At 54.3% G+C, this 12,530-nt stretch overlaps 5 protein-coding genes across 5 annotated transcripts; 2 read left to right on the plus strand and 3 right to left on the minus strand.

Annotated features, from left to right (window-relative positions):
- Positions 1–1,297, plus strand: BDY24DRAFT_68251 (uncharacterized protein). Its single transcript, XM_076645059.1, has 2 exons — positions 1–491; positions 590–1,297. The coding sequence occupies exons 1-2, from the start codon at positions 264–266 to the stop codon at positions 1,139–1,141; spliced, it is 780 nt and encodes a 259-aa protein (XP_076496576.1). The 5' UTR covers positions 1–263; the 3' UTR covers positions 1,142–1,297.
- A 67-nt stretch (positions 1,298–1,364) lies between these two features.
- BDY24DRAFT_390037 (uncharacterized protein) lies at positions 1,365–3,769 on the minus strand. Its single transcript, XM_076640607.1, has 7 exons — positions 3,201–3,769; positions 3,077–3,128; positions 2,742–2,987; positions 2,563–2,644; positions 2,285–2,471; positions 1,783–2,205; positions 1,365–1,711 (listed from the first exon to the last, which is right to left on the minus strand). The coding sequence occupies exons 1-7, from the start codon at positions 3,357–3,359 to the stop codon at positions 1,454–1,456; spliced, it is 1,407 nt and encodes a 468-aa protein (XP_076496577.1). The 5' UTR covers positions 3,360–3,769; the 3' UTR covers positions 1,365–1,453.
- On the minus strand, positions 3,770–8,409 carry BDY24DRAFT_390054 (ATP-dependent Clp protease ATP-binding subunit). The gene is made up of 18 exons (XM_076640608.1): positions 7,973–8,409; positions 7,639–7,767; positions 7,263–7,526; positions 7,025–7,186; positions 6,923–6,949; positions 6,726–6,804; positions 6,518–6,651; positions 6,324–6,443; positions 6,160–6,245; positions 5,765–6,079; positions 5,572–5,680; positions 5,424–5,499; positions 5,117–5,343; positions 4,908–5,039; positions 4,724–4,826; positions 4,428–4,636; positions 4,232–4,348; positions 3,770–4,154 (listed from the first exon to the last, which is right to left on the minus strand). The coding sequence occupies exons 1-18, from the start codon at positions 8,015–8,017 to the stop codon at positions 3,921–3,923; spliced, it is 2,568 nt and encodes an 855-aa protein (XP_076496578.1). The 5' UTR covers positions 8,018–8,409; the 3' UTR covers positions 3,770–3,920.
- A 2,515-nt stretch (positions 8,410–10,924) lies between these two features.
- On the minus strand, positions 10,925–11,684 carry BDY24DRAFT_68730 (uncharacterized protein). Its single transcript, XM_076645061.1, has one exon. It carries the CDS (start codon positions 11,482–11,484, stop codon positions 10,993–10,995), a length of 492 nt encoding a protein of 163 aa, XP_076496579.1. The 5' UTR covers positions 11,485–11,684; the 3' UTR covers positions 10,925–10,992.
- BDY24DRAFT_390104 (RNA recognition motif domain-containing protein) lies at positions 11,501–12,485 on the plus strand. Its single transcript, XM_076640609.1, has 2 exons — positions 11,501–11,604; positions 11,692–12,485. Exons 1-2 carry the CDS (start codon positions 11,514–11,516, stop codon positions 12,027–12,029), a joined length of 429 nt encoding a protein of 142 aa, XP_076496580.1. The 5' UTR covers positions 11,501–11,513; the 3' UTR covers positions 12,030–12,485.
- Positions 12,486–12,530: the final 45 nt, after the last annotated feature.

Raw genomic sequence — 12,530 nt, forward strand, 5'->3', positions numbered from 1 at the left:
GCTCGACTTCCCTCCCCCACCTCTCCTCGTTTCGTTCTTCCCTCCCAACCACCACCCCCAACACTTTCATTCTCTTCCTCTTTTTTCAAATCCATCCCCAGTGCGAAGCTTGAAACTTTTAGCTTCTCACCACGGAAGCACGTTTTCCACCCTTCCTCTCGCCTCTCGCCTCGATTTCTTTCAGCTCCCACCCTCCACCTTCCCCCTCCGTCTCCCTCTCCCGTTCCTCTCTCTTTTCTCATCTCACCACTTCTTCCTCCTCGATGCTCGTAGACCCTTTCCGATCTCAGCTGGATCAGTCTCCCGAGAGGATGATGCATCCGCTTCGAACGAGCCGGGGACGATCTGGAGGAGGAGAGGAGCCTGGAGCTGGAGGGAGGAGGGGCACTCTCGACGAAGGAGACGGGGAAAAGAAAGCAAGAGATTATAGCAAGGGAGACGGAGGTGGGATGGCAGAGCAGAACTTGTTGATGGTTATGATGTTAGAACTTGTGAGTCTGAGTCTCTCTAATATCTATACGAGCTCACAAAGAGAAGGAGCGAGCGACGAACGCACGAACCTAACCTTCGCTCGTTCCTTCTCTTCAAGCAACGACTCGGATGGCAGCCCGGAGGGTGCAGTTCGACGCACCATCCGTCTCGCCTCCACGCAGGCGCATCTTCCTCAGCAGCAGCAGCAGCAGGATCAGGACGGGCTCCTCACCTGCAACAAGCTCACCACCTCTCCTCCCCTCCAACCTCAACCTCCTCCTCCTCCTCCTCTCTAGCTCCAACGGCTACGACCGGCTCGTCGTCACACTCCCATCCCATCGTCCCCATCCCTCACTCCACCTCTCATCGAAAACACGATCCTTCAAACCCTCAATCTCAGCCTCAAAGTCAGTCTCTCCCCTTTCCTTCTCCTAAATCTCCTCTCTCGTCTCAAACTGACCTCCCGTCCTCTCTCCCTTCAGAGCCCGACCTCCTCGTGATTCCTCCGATCCTGAAATCCTCCATCCCAGACCTCGACCCCGTCTCGATCTCGCCGCTGTCGAAGAAGCAGAAACGAGCGCTGGTCGGAGGAGGGAGGTCGAGGAGGACGAGTTTGGATTCCGACGTTGTCGTTCTGGAGGTTGTGAGGGAGGAGGAGGAGAGCGATTGAGCTGCTGCCAGCTGCTGCTGCTTACTGTATTTGTTTGGTTTTTTAGAGGTTGGTTGGAGACGTACGTCCTATGTATCGATTTCTTGGGTTCCTTAGCGCTTTTTTATGATTACGATTTCTCCTATGCAGATCGAGAGGAGGAAAGAGGAAACGACGAGCTTCAATCAATCGGCTTTGCTCGCTTTCCCTCCGAAGAGATCTTACTCGAAGCAGTCCCAGAGAAACCCACACACAATCCACTGAAGTCATTCTTGTATCATTAAAGGTCGTAGGTAGAAAATCAAAGAACGGAAAACCAAAGAAGGCTCTGTCCTAGTTCCCTCCCGCTCCGCGTCGTCTCGTCAACCCTCCTCCTCCTCCTCCAGGCTCGACCCACCCGGTGTAAGGCTGAGGCGCTCTCCCTCCCGCAGCCTCAAAGTAACTCGGTGGGAACTCCATCCGTCCTCCTTCCCAGCTCCCTTCGGTCGTTTCGTCTCGGGTGACTCGGGAGGAGAGAACGACGGGGAGGAGTTTGTCGAGGGTCACGTCCGTTCCGACGCCTTTTTGAGGGATGTGGAGGGAGACGGTCCACTGCGGTCGCGAAAGGGAAAGGAACGAGGTCAGAGAGGGAGAGGTTTGAAGAAAGGAAAAGTGAGACTGACGCTGCATCCGAGCAGATCCTTTGGCCCTCGAGTGAAAGAAGGCCCAACGCTCGTTCCTTCAAACTTCATCTCCCCGACGATGCTGACTCCTCTACACCATCTTCCCACCAGCGTCCTCCCTCCGTCCGACGTCTCCTCCTCCTGTTCGCGATACTCGATCTCGCCGTACCAGACTCGCTTCTCCTTCGAGAGGTCGACCACCGACAGCCCGTCTCCCGCTCCTTGTTGGAGGGAGACCTGCTGGAAGCCTTGAGCTCGAGCGAGAACGAGACGATCGAGGGTGAGAGATATCGATGAGGGAGAAGGGATGCGAAGTTGAGGAGGTGGGGAGGTCGGGAGAGCTGGTGGGGAGAGGACGAGGAGGTGGAGGTAGAAAGGGATCGGATGCGAGGTTGGGAAGGCTGGGAGATCGGGAGTGTGGAGCTGTATGAGGGGAACGAGATGGAGAGGGAGATACAGATCAGTGCTAGATATTCAACGCGAGATGATGGAATGAACGAACGGTAATCTCAAGAGCTCCAGGTTTCCGCAAAAGTCCCTCCTTCACGACTTGAACGCGTCTCGACGTTCGCCAGCCGTCTTCGTCTCTCGGTCGAGGAGGAGGAAAGATCGGAAGCGAGGACTCTGCTGTTGCCGGTGGTGGAAATATGGGAGGAGGTACGAGGTCGGAGGATACAGTTTCGGGAGGTCTGTGAGAAGACGCGTCGAGGGAAGACCAAGAGAAGACTCGCTTCAGCACGAAGGGAGAACGGGTGATCTAGTGGAAGAGGTCGGACGCACAGGTAGATGAAAGGAAGCAATAGGCGCTCCTGAGCTCCTTTCGCAGGATCTGAAGCTCGAGCAGCCTCGACTTTGATGAGGTCTAAGAGAGGCGGAGGGAAGAAAAGGACAGAAGAGTCAGCGGGACAATTTCTCGGACGAGAACCTACGAGTGTTGCAACCGAGCAATGTATACTCACAAAGAGTCGACCCTATTTGATTCCCCTCGATCCTTCCTTTCCCCCTACTTGTTGCGGGCGGTCTCGTACCACCCTCGAAGCTGGGAGGGAGGACGATCTGGTCCTCCCTCTGCTGTTCCATCGTTGGAAGTTTAAACCTGAAGCGTAGATCTATACTCCCATCCGGAGAAGCAAGAGCTGATCCATTCTCCTTGGACCAGAGGAGCTGGAACTCGTGAAAGTAGACGGCGACGTCGAATCGGATGTCTGAGTGGGACGAGGGACGAGATCGAGGAACCGCCGGTCAGCATTGAAGGAAGGCACGGCTCGAAGAGAAAGAAGGATCTCAAGCTCACCACTCATAGGTCTGTTACCACCTGAGAGAGGAGGTCCTTCGTAGGTACTGTGCTGGAAAAAGAAAGGACCGAGGAGGTCAGTTTACCAAAGCGAAGGGAGGGCGGGGAGGAGAACGAAGCTCACCTGTCCTCCTCTCATCGACACTCTCAACTCTGTTATCGTAGGATCGGGCTTGAAATGAACGACTCCGGTGATTTCAGATCCAGCCGAGTATACGAGGTTTTGGTCGAAGCTACAGGTCAAGAGCTGAGGTTGCTCTCGAGGTTTGAGGAAGGAGAACATCGTAGGGAGGGGAGGGAAGGACGGTGAGGGCGCTCCTGCTCAGTTGGACTGAAGCTTTACTGGTGCTTGACGGAAGCGCTGTCGGAAGGATAGGTCGAGCAGCAACACGAAAGATCGATGAAGTATGGTGGGTGAGAGTTGGAGTTGAGGGAGAGGGAGAAGGAACAACTTCGGAAGTCGAAACGCTCGAGCTCACCACCTCCTTGGCTCTTCGTCGACCTCTTGCTCTCCTCCTACTTCCACCCCTCGAATCCCATCTTACACCAACGAAATCAACAAAGCGGACTATATCAGCTTACTCTGTGCGAAACTTTGACGCTCTTTGCTCGACGAGTGAGTTTCGCTTGCCTTCTCGAGCTCTCCTCCGGTCCGCTCTCCTCTTCTCGAGGCTTTCCCCTCTCTTCTGCAGCAACGACGAGAAAAAGTTATTTCGTAATATCGTAGGGGACCAAGAGAAAGAAGATGACAAGCAAAGAAAGCGTAGAACGAAAGCAAATTAAGTACCGAAAGGAGAAACAAAGATCAAGCTACACCAACATCCGACGCGTCCTCTTCCCTCCCTCAATCCATCTCCTCAATCTCCACTCCATCCTCCGAATCCGTATCCATGTCCGCATCGGTCTCTTCAACCTCGACCAGAGGCTGGTGGTTGGGCTTGATAACGATAGCGTTTCGGACGGGATCGCACGAGATGCGAGCGGTCTCGTTCTCTCGAATCGAGCCGTCGAGGACCATTCGAGAGAGGGGGAAGAGGACTTCTTGTTGGATGACTCGAGCGAGGGGACGGGCTCCGTACTGTGAGATAGAGAAAAAGGCGAAGAGAATCAGCGAGAGTCGTCGGGAAAAGAGGAGAAAGAGCGGTTCGCCCTCACCTGAGGTGAAAATCCAGCGGAAGCAAGGAATTCCTTCGCAGCCGAATCGAGAGTCAACGTGATCTTCTTGTTGGCTCTAAGACGAGTCTCGAGCTCTTTGATTCGGATGTCGACGACCTAGCGGGAAGAGAAAGAATGAAGGGAGGTCAGTTTCGTTCTAGGCTCAGAGGGAAGGAGTACGAGGAAGAGAACTCACCTGGAACATGTCGGATCTCGAAAGAGCTCTGAAGATGATGGTCTCGTCCAATCGGTTGATGAACTCGGGAGGGAAGTGAGCTGCGACAGCTCCAGTGACCAGAGATTTGATCTCAGGAGAGACGGGACCTTCCTCGATCTCAGTAAGATAAGCGGCACCCAGGTTGGAAGTGAAGAGGATGATGGTATTCTTGAAGTCCACTCGTCGGCCTGAGGGAAAGAAGAAGAAGCGAGGTCAGTCGAGGGAAGACGGACGAGCGTATTGGAGCCTACATCACAGAAGAAGATGGTACGCACCCTTTCCGTCCGTGAGGATTCCATCGTCGAGGATCTGGAGGAAGAGCGTCACGAACTCCCGAGCGGCCTTCTCGACCTCGTCGATGAGAATGAGAGTGTAGGGCTGTAGAAACCAAGGTCGAAACAGTAGAAACGTCAGCAAAGAGGAACAAGACGGGGCTTCCCCGTTTCTCGTCGCACTCACCTTTCGCCTGATTGCCTCAGTAAGCTGTCCTCCTCCTTCGTGACCGACGTATCCAGGTGGGCTACCAATCAGTCGAGAAATCGAGTGCTTCTCCGAGTACTCAGACGCGTCGATTCGGACCATGGCGTCGGCCTGAAGTCAATTGAGAACGCGTCGTGTCAGTCGAACGGAACAGAAGAGGAAGGGAGAGGGAAACGACGAGGACGTACCGAGTTGAACATGAACTCAGCCAGCGTCTTTGCAAGAAGAGTCTTTCCCGTTCCAGAAGGACCACAGAGGAGGAAGGAAGCGATGGGTCGGTTGAGGTTCCCAAGTCCTGATCGGTTGAGTCGAACGGCGTTGGAGACCGCCTTGATGGCATCGGGCTGTCCGACGAGCGAGCGAGTGAGGATCTTCTCCATCTGGAGGAGCTTCTGTTTTTCGGTGGTCATCAGTCCTGAGGAAGGGAGGAAAAGAAGAACGAGTCAGTCGGAGGGAAGGTCGATGCGAGAGGAAGACGTAAAAAGCCAAACTCACGCTGAGCCGGGACTCCCGTCCATCGAGCTACGACCTCAGCGATCTCGTCGGGAGTGACAACGTCGGTGTCAGGAACCTAAGAACGAACGAAGACAGTCAGCATCGAAGCCGTCTTTCTGAAGGAGGCGTCGTCGAACGCTGAACTCACCTCTCCAGACGCTTCCTTCTCAGCCTTCTTGACCTCCAACTCCTTGAGTCGCTTCTGAAGATCGGGTATGGCGTAGAACTTGATGTCGGCGGCGGTATCGAGATCCATCCTGCGAAACGAGAAAAAGAGGGAGAAGAAGAGTCAGCAACGAACAAACGATCACTCGACGCATCTCAAAGGATGAAAGACTCACCTCCTCTCAGCATCGGTAACCTTGGCCTTGAGCTCGTCGATCTTGGATCGAACGGTGTTGATCTCATCGCCTCGATGCTTCTCGGACTCGTACTGAGTTTCGAGCGGTTCGAGCTCGTCCTCGATGTCCTGCTTCTGCTTCTTGGCGATCTCGAGTCGTTCCTTCGACGCAGCATCCTTCTCCCTCTCGAGGGCATGGATTTCGACGTTCAACTCCAGTCGTTTCCTCTCGAGCAAGTCGATGGCTTCGGGTTTCGTCTCTCGAGAAATCTTGACCCCCGCAGCGGCCTCGTCGAGTAGATCGATGGCGGAATCGCTGATGGATGAGAGAGAACGGAGGACGAGGAGTCAGCGAGTTGTCGAGGGGAGTAGGGGGAGGAAGAAAGGGAGGCTCACGGGAGTCGTCGTTGAGTGAGGTATTGCTTAGCGAGTTGAGCGGCGAGAACGAGAGCTGAGTCGAGAATTCGGACTCCGTGGTGGATCTGAAGAAAGAGAAGGACGTGAGGGTGAGTACGACGGACGAAGGACGAAGGAAGGGGAAGAAAAGGACGTTGACGAACCTCGTACTTCTCGCTGATCCCTCGAAGAATCGATATCGTCTCGGGGACGGTAGGTTCGTTGACTTGGATCTGAGCGAATCGTCTCTCGAAGGCGGCATCCTTCTCGATGAATTCCCTGAACTGAAGAAGAGAAGCGAAGGGAAAGGGGAATCAGTCTCGGAGAGGAAGGCGGCGAGCGGGAACGAGAGACTCACCTCGTTGAGCGTCGTAGCTCCGATACATCTCAGCTTTCCTCTCGCAAGCATCGGCTTGAGCAGGTTGGCGGCGTCCATCCCTCCTCCTCCCTTACCGGCCATGATGAGGTGGATCTCGTCGATGAAAAGGATGACTTTAGAACGATGCAATCAGGGAAGTCAGTCAGGCGACGCGTCGAAGGACGACGACGGCTGCAATCCGACTCACTTCCTTCTCCTCCTCCTTCGCTGGCCTTTTCGATGTCGTTCAGGACTCCCTTGACTCGCTCCTCGTATTCTCCTTGGTACTGTTGGTCGGGAACGAGGAGAGAAAGAGAGAGAGAAGGAAACAGTCAGATCGATTTTTTCGTCTCTAAGGAGAGAAATGAGGGCAAGAGGGAGAAAAATGGGAGATGTATAGCTTACCTTGGCGCCGGCCATTAGCGATCCCATCTTAGTGTTCCAACAACGGAGAAAAAGTCAGCATGAGGTGCAAGAAGGAAGGGGAGAGGAGACGCGAAAACTCACGTCGAGCGAAAAGACCTTTCCGAAGAGGGAAGGAGGGACATCTCTCGAGACGATCCTCTGAGCAAGACCTTCGACGACAGCGGTCTTTCCTACTCCAGGCTCTCCAATGAGGCAGGGGTTGTTCTTGGTCCTCCTACAGAGCACTCGGATCATTCGTCGGACCTGGACAAAAGCGAAGGTCAGCTCAACGCGTCCTCCTCCTCCTCCTTCTCTTCTCTCGATTTCAGTCAAAACTCACCTCAGCTTCCCTTCCAACTACAGGGTCCAACTTCCCTTCCTCCGCCTGCTTCGTCAGATCCACACAGTACTTCGTGAGGAACTCTCCAGGACCTCCGGACGATCGATCTGCGTCCTTCGAGTCGACTCGCTTCCCGGCTCGGAGAGTTGCGAGAGCGTCGAGGAGGACTTGGACAGGGAGAGACTGAGCTGCTAGAATGGGTTTGATGGTGTCGTGGTTGAGGAGGGGAGGGAGGAGATGGATGGGAGAGAGGTGGGTGTCGTTCTGAAGGAGGCGAGGAGATGGAGGGCGAGTTGAGTCAGTTTAGATGACCGAGCTGAAGCGAAGGGGAGGACGAGACAGGGTACGAGTGGAGGATGGTATAGAGTCGACGTACCTGAGTCTTCATGAGTTCCTGGGCTTGACTGAGAATCTTGGAGAGGGGTCCTAGGCCAACGTCGTCGGGCGGTGGGTTCTGAGCGGGGAGTTTGACGATAGCTCGCTGGAGAGCTTTCTTGAGGGCTTCCTGTGGGTCGGAAGTGCATATGATGAGGGTCAGTCATCAATCCGAGGCTAAAGTGAGAGCAGAGTCGTGTTTCGGAGGGAAGGAGAGATGGGAGGAGGCAACAACGAGGAGGTCGACGTCAACCTTCCCTCCCTTCTCTCTTTCCCTTCCTTCTCCCCCTCAGCCCTTCCCCCCGAACACAACACCGAGCAACCAGAAGACTTACAGGATCACCTCCAACTTTTTCTACTACCGACCACAGCAAGCTCATCGGAGCGCTTCCATCTTGAGCCTTGTCGTTTGCGACTTGATTGGGATCTGAGAGAAGAGCTTGAGCGAGATGGAGAGGGTAGACTGAAGGGCTCGAGTAGCTTTTAGCGATCTAGGGAAGCCAAAGACGACGAGCGAAGAGAGTAGGAGCAGCGAGGGGAGGAGAGGGAAGGAGGGATGAAAACGGGGAATGTCAGAGAAGGAAGAAAGATGCAGGGGAGGAGGAAGTCGAAGCTCACCTGAAGAGCTGAAGAGATCGCCGTCTCTGCTAGAGTGGTGAAGTTCATGGTTCTGTTGTTCTGATAGGTTTTTTGGGGGGTTGATGGGGTGGGGTGGGTGGTGGGTGTTGGAAGGGACAAGAGATGGTTTCGAGCGACGCGGTATATCAAGGGCGGAATCAGGGAGAAACACCTTCCAAGTTCCACAGCGTTCTCGTTCAAAAAGAAACCCGAGGGTGCTAGGAGGACAAGCACGATGACACTTTGGGACGGGAGGTGAAGATTTGCGAGGCTGGGAGAGAAATCTTTTCCTAGGCGACAGAAGATTTTGTGGCTAGCTTACGAAAAACAGGAGAGGAGAGGAAACGGAACAAACAAAGGTGAGCTCGAAACTCCTTCCTTCTTCAAGTTAAACTCGCAACGGCCATCTATGTACCCCTCCTTCCCTTCTAGCCAACAAGCTCACGGCGTTATCACAGCACCCAGACTCTTCTCTTTCGCCCGCTTCAACTTTTCAGGCTTCTCTTGGGACTCTGTAGCGACCAGCGAGCTCAAATGGGGGCCTACGACTCGTCGAAGGAGGGGAGGAGGAGAGAGGGAGGGAAGGGACGATCTGAACAGAGAGTTTGCTGGGACATGCAGAGTCCTTTTCGGAGAGTGAGTGCGAGCTTCTTTCCGTGTTCTTGGAGCTGGCAAGGAGGCAGAAGTAGATCGAACAGAGGAAAAGGGAGTCGAGGTCGGAGAGCAGGAAGAGGAAACGTCGAGCTGACCACCTTCCTCTCTTCTTCGACTTCCTGACCGCTGCTGTCCGCTTCAGGTCAGACTCGCATCGTAGCGATATTACTTCAGTACGACCCAGCTCTCTCCGTCGGCCAGAGGAATTTGGCTCGCTGAAGAAGCTGATTCAAAGGAGAGATGAAGGAACGAGGGAGGAGAGTCGAGCTCACAACGACTTGAACTCGTCGTCTTGAACTCCCCTCGGCATCTAGTAGCGTCTCCTCAGAGCTGATGTATATCGACTTTACTTATCTACTTCATCCATTGGCACTGGAGTTTTCCTTTTGAGGGCTTGTTAGAAAAAGCAATCGCGTCGCGCCTCGCTCACCCCTGTCAACGCCACCCTGTCTTCGAGTTCCTCCCTTCCCTTCTTTTTTGACCTCAACGTCGACCTTCTTCACATTCTCATTCTCGTCTCCTTTTCTATGCAGACCTACCAGACTCGTGAAGACTTCAGGTACGCTCTCTTTCTCTCGCATCGCTGCTCGTGCATCCCGTCTCTCCTCCTGACCTCTTCTCTTCCCTTTCCCTCCTTCTCCATCCTCCTTCCACCCTCCCACAGCGACTCCGGACCCGATGAGGCCTGCTCTTCAGACATCGAAGACGAGCAGCGATGCCCTCAGCAACCACCGCCTCAGCAGATGTGAGTCTCTCTCTCTTTCTCGACAGCTCGAGAGCTCCACCCTCCCTCCCTCCGCTTCCTAGCTGACCTTTTTTCATTCTTCTCTTTCTTCTCAAGCATCCATCCCCATCCCTTCCTCCCTACCACCTCCTCAGTCCCCGCTCCCGAAGACCATGTCAAGCTCCGACGAGATCGACGAAAACGAGACTTTCTCCTGCCTGGAATTAAGGACGAGGACGAGCTCGACCGACTCCTCGGATCGAACAAGAGGAAAAGGACGAGCACAAGAGAGGAGGAGGACGATAGTGAAGACGAGGAGGATCGATCTGAGAGGAAGAGGAAGCATCTCGGGAAGAAGACTTGGAGAGCTTCGAAGAGGGAGGGAGGTGGAGCGGGACGAGGAGGAGGAGGAGGAGGTGGGAGGGGCAAGGGGTGGGAGAGGACGAAGGTGGAGAAGGTGGACAGTCCGATGAGTTTGGAGTCTACTCCTACGTGAGTTCACTCGTTCGTCTTCTTCGTCGCTCCGTTCGGCGCTGTTTGGCTGGTTCTGCATCAGGGAAAGGAGGGAGGGAGGGAGAGAGAGCTGACCTGCCACCTTCTTGTTCCTCTTCCTTCCCTCCTCCAGCAAATCCACCATCGCCCCTCGTCACCACTGGAACAAACCTGACGAGGCGAAGGTTCTTCGATGGGCTGAGAAGTACGTCGCCAAGGATCGATCTTTGACGACAATGAGGGAGTACTCGGAGAAGGTGAGTAGGTCCGCCTTTTCTTGCGGTTCTCGAGCTGACCTTCGACTTCCACTTCTCTCCCAGCACCTCCAACACTCCTTCCCTGATCGAACCATGGAATCGACCTACTCCAAATTCAAGAGACTCGTCGGTCAACTCTCGTCGTCGTCCTCGCCTTCGAAACCGGTCGCGTCGTCTTCTTCGAAACCGAAGGAGGAAGAACGGGAGCAGGAGGTTGACGTTGGGGCTACAAGGAGGGATGAGAAGAAGCCTGAGAGGAAGAGAGATAAGAAGAAGAGTAGAACGTGAGTCCTTCCGTTCACCGAGAAGGCGGAGATGGGGAAGTGGGAGAAGAAGAGCTGATCGACGCGTCTCGTTCTTGCAGAAGGGAATCCTCTCTTCCTCCCGTCGTCAAAGGGCAACAGCAGCAAGAGGAGTCCGATTTCGAGCTCGAGTCGTCACCTCCTGCCGTTCCTTCGAAGGTCCATCAGTCTAGGATCGAGGAACCCGTCTTCGTTCAGCATGGAAAGACGTCGGGCGGCGAGTGGTTCGAGTTGGGAGGAGCAAAGATCGAGAGACCTCCTCCAGCGTCCGGCTCCGCTTCTCTTCCGTGAGTTCACAAGTCATATTTTTACCTGGTCTTCCACGCTCGTGCTCGAGGGAAGACTGCTGAGCTGACTGGCTTCCCGTTCGTGCAGGTCAAGGCCGTCGTTTGAAGGGAGGGTCTCTCCTCAAGAGCTGATTTCGAGGTTCGTTCTTCTTCAACCCATCTGCGCCTGCTCATTAACGATCCCACTGATTTCGCTTTCTTCTCTGTTCTTAACAGACTCGCCTCGTACCCTCCGGTGCTTCCAGCGACCAGCAGAAGACCCGAACCTTCGACCTCGACGCGCTTCCCTCGAGCGCTCAAGTTCAGGGTTCGTCTCGCTTCCTTCCTTTGCCCTGACCTCAGAGCCTCTGACTGAAGCGTCCCTTGCTCTTTTTTTTTGTCGCAGAACTTCGACCATCTCGTCAAGGAGGACGACCTTCGAAAGCTCATCCAGCCGTTCGGACGCGTCAACAGGTTCATCCTCTCTCGTCCTTCTTCTCGTCGCCTCACTCTTTTTCGAAGCTCATCTCCCATCAAAATCTCTTATTATCAGCGTCGAGATCATGACCGATCGATCAGGTTACAGCCAAGGCTTCGGATTCATCGAGTTCGAGCGAGCGGAGGATGCTGAACAAGCGATGAAAGCGTTGAACGGTGGGCTTCTCCCCTCTTCGAAAACCTTTCCTTTCACGACGAGAAACTGACGCTCGTTTTTTTTTTTTTTTTTTTCTCCTCACTCAGGAACGATGATCCGAAACAAATCACTGCTGATCATCCCCGATCATCGAGCTCTCTCGTCGTCCGCCTTGTCTCTTCCCCTCCCTGCACCTGGACCTCCGCCTCCTTCCTTCCGATACGACCAGGCCAGGTCCACTCGATACGACTCATATCGACCCTCGTCTATGGAAGTTGCAGGACGGTCCGCCTACAATCATCAAGTCTCGCCAACGAGAGAAGATCCGTCCTCGAACGTCTCTGGTCCTTCGACATCCGGCGTCCTCTTCTCTCCGTCGACAGCTTCGTTGGATACTCTCTCGACTCTGACTGCTGCTCTGCATGCGAATCCTTCCAGTCTGTGAGTCACTCGTCGTCTTCTTTCGATTCTTCGACGCCGAGACCTCGACTGAACAATCAACTCCTCTTCTATTTCCTCAGACTATCTCTCGTTCAATCTCTCAAGTAAGCAAACAATTCTTCGTCGCTCGATTCTATACTGGCTGACCGAAATCACTCGCAGTCCCTCTCAACCAGCAGCCCAATCCCTCCTCGCCTTACTCTCCTCAACCTCGTCGAACGGCACCTTCACCACTTCGACCTCCACCTACGCTCCATCCCTTCGAACCGATACCAATCTTTCCTCCTCCTACGGTCTTAACTCACAGCAGTACGGATCGTCCTCTTCAGTTCCTCAGGAATCAACGAGGTTCGTCTTCGACGCGTCCCGCCTTCTCTGTTCGAAGCCCAAGCTGACGTTCTTCCTCCTTCTCCTCTTCCTTCTCCTCTTCCTTTCCCAGCGATTCTCATTCGTCGGAACCCTTCAGTAACTACGCCAACAACGCGTCTCGAGATCCTCGAACGAT

The sequence above is a fragment of the Mrakia frigida genome, assembly GCF_051309035.1.
Source record: "Mrakia frigida strain ATCC 22029 unplaced genomic scaffold BDY24scaffold_16, whole genome shotgun sequence".
NCBI classification, from domain to species: domain Eukaryota; kingdom Fungi; phylum Basidiomycota; class Tremellomycetes; order Cystofilobasidiales; family Mrakiaceae; genus Mrakia; species Mrakia frigida.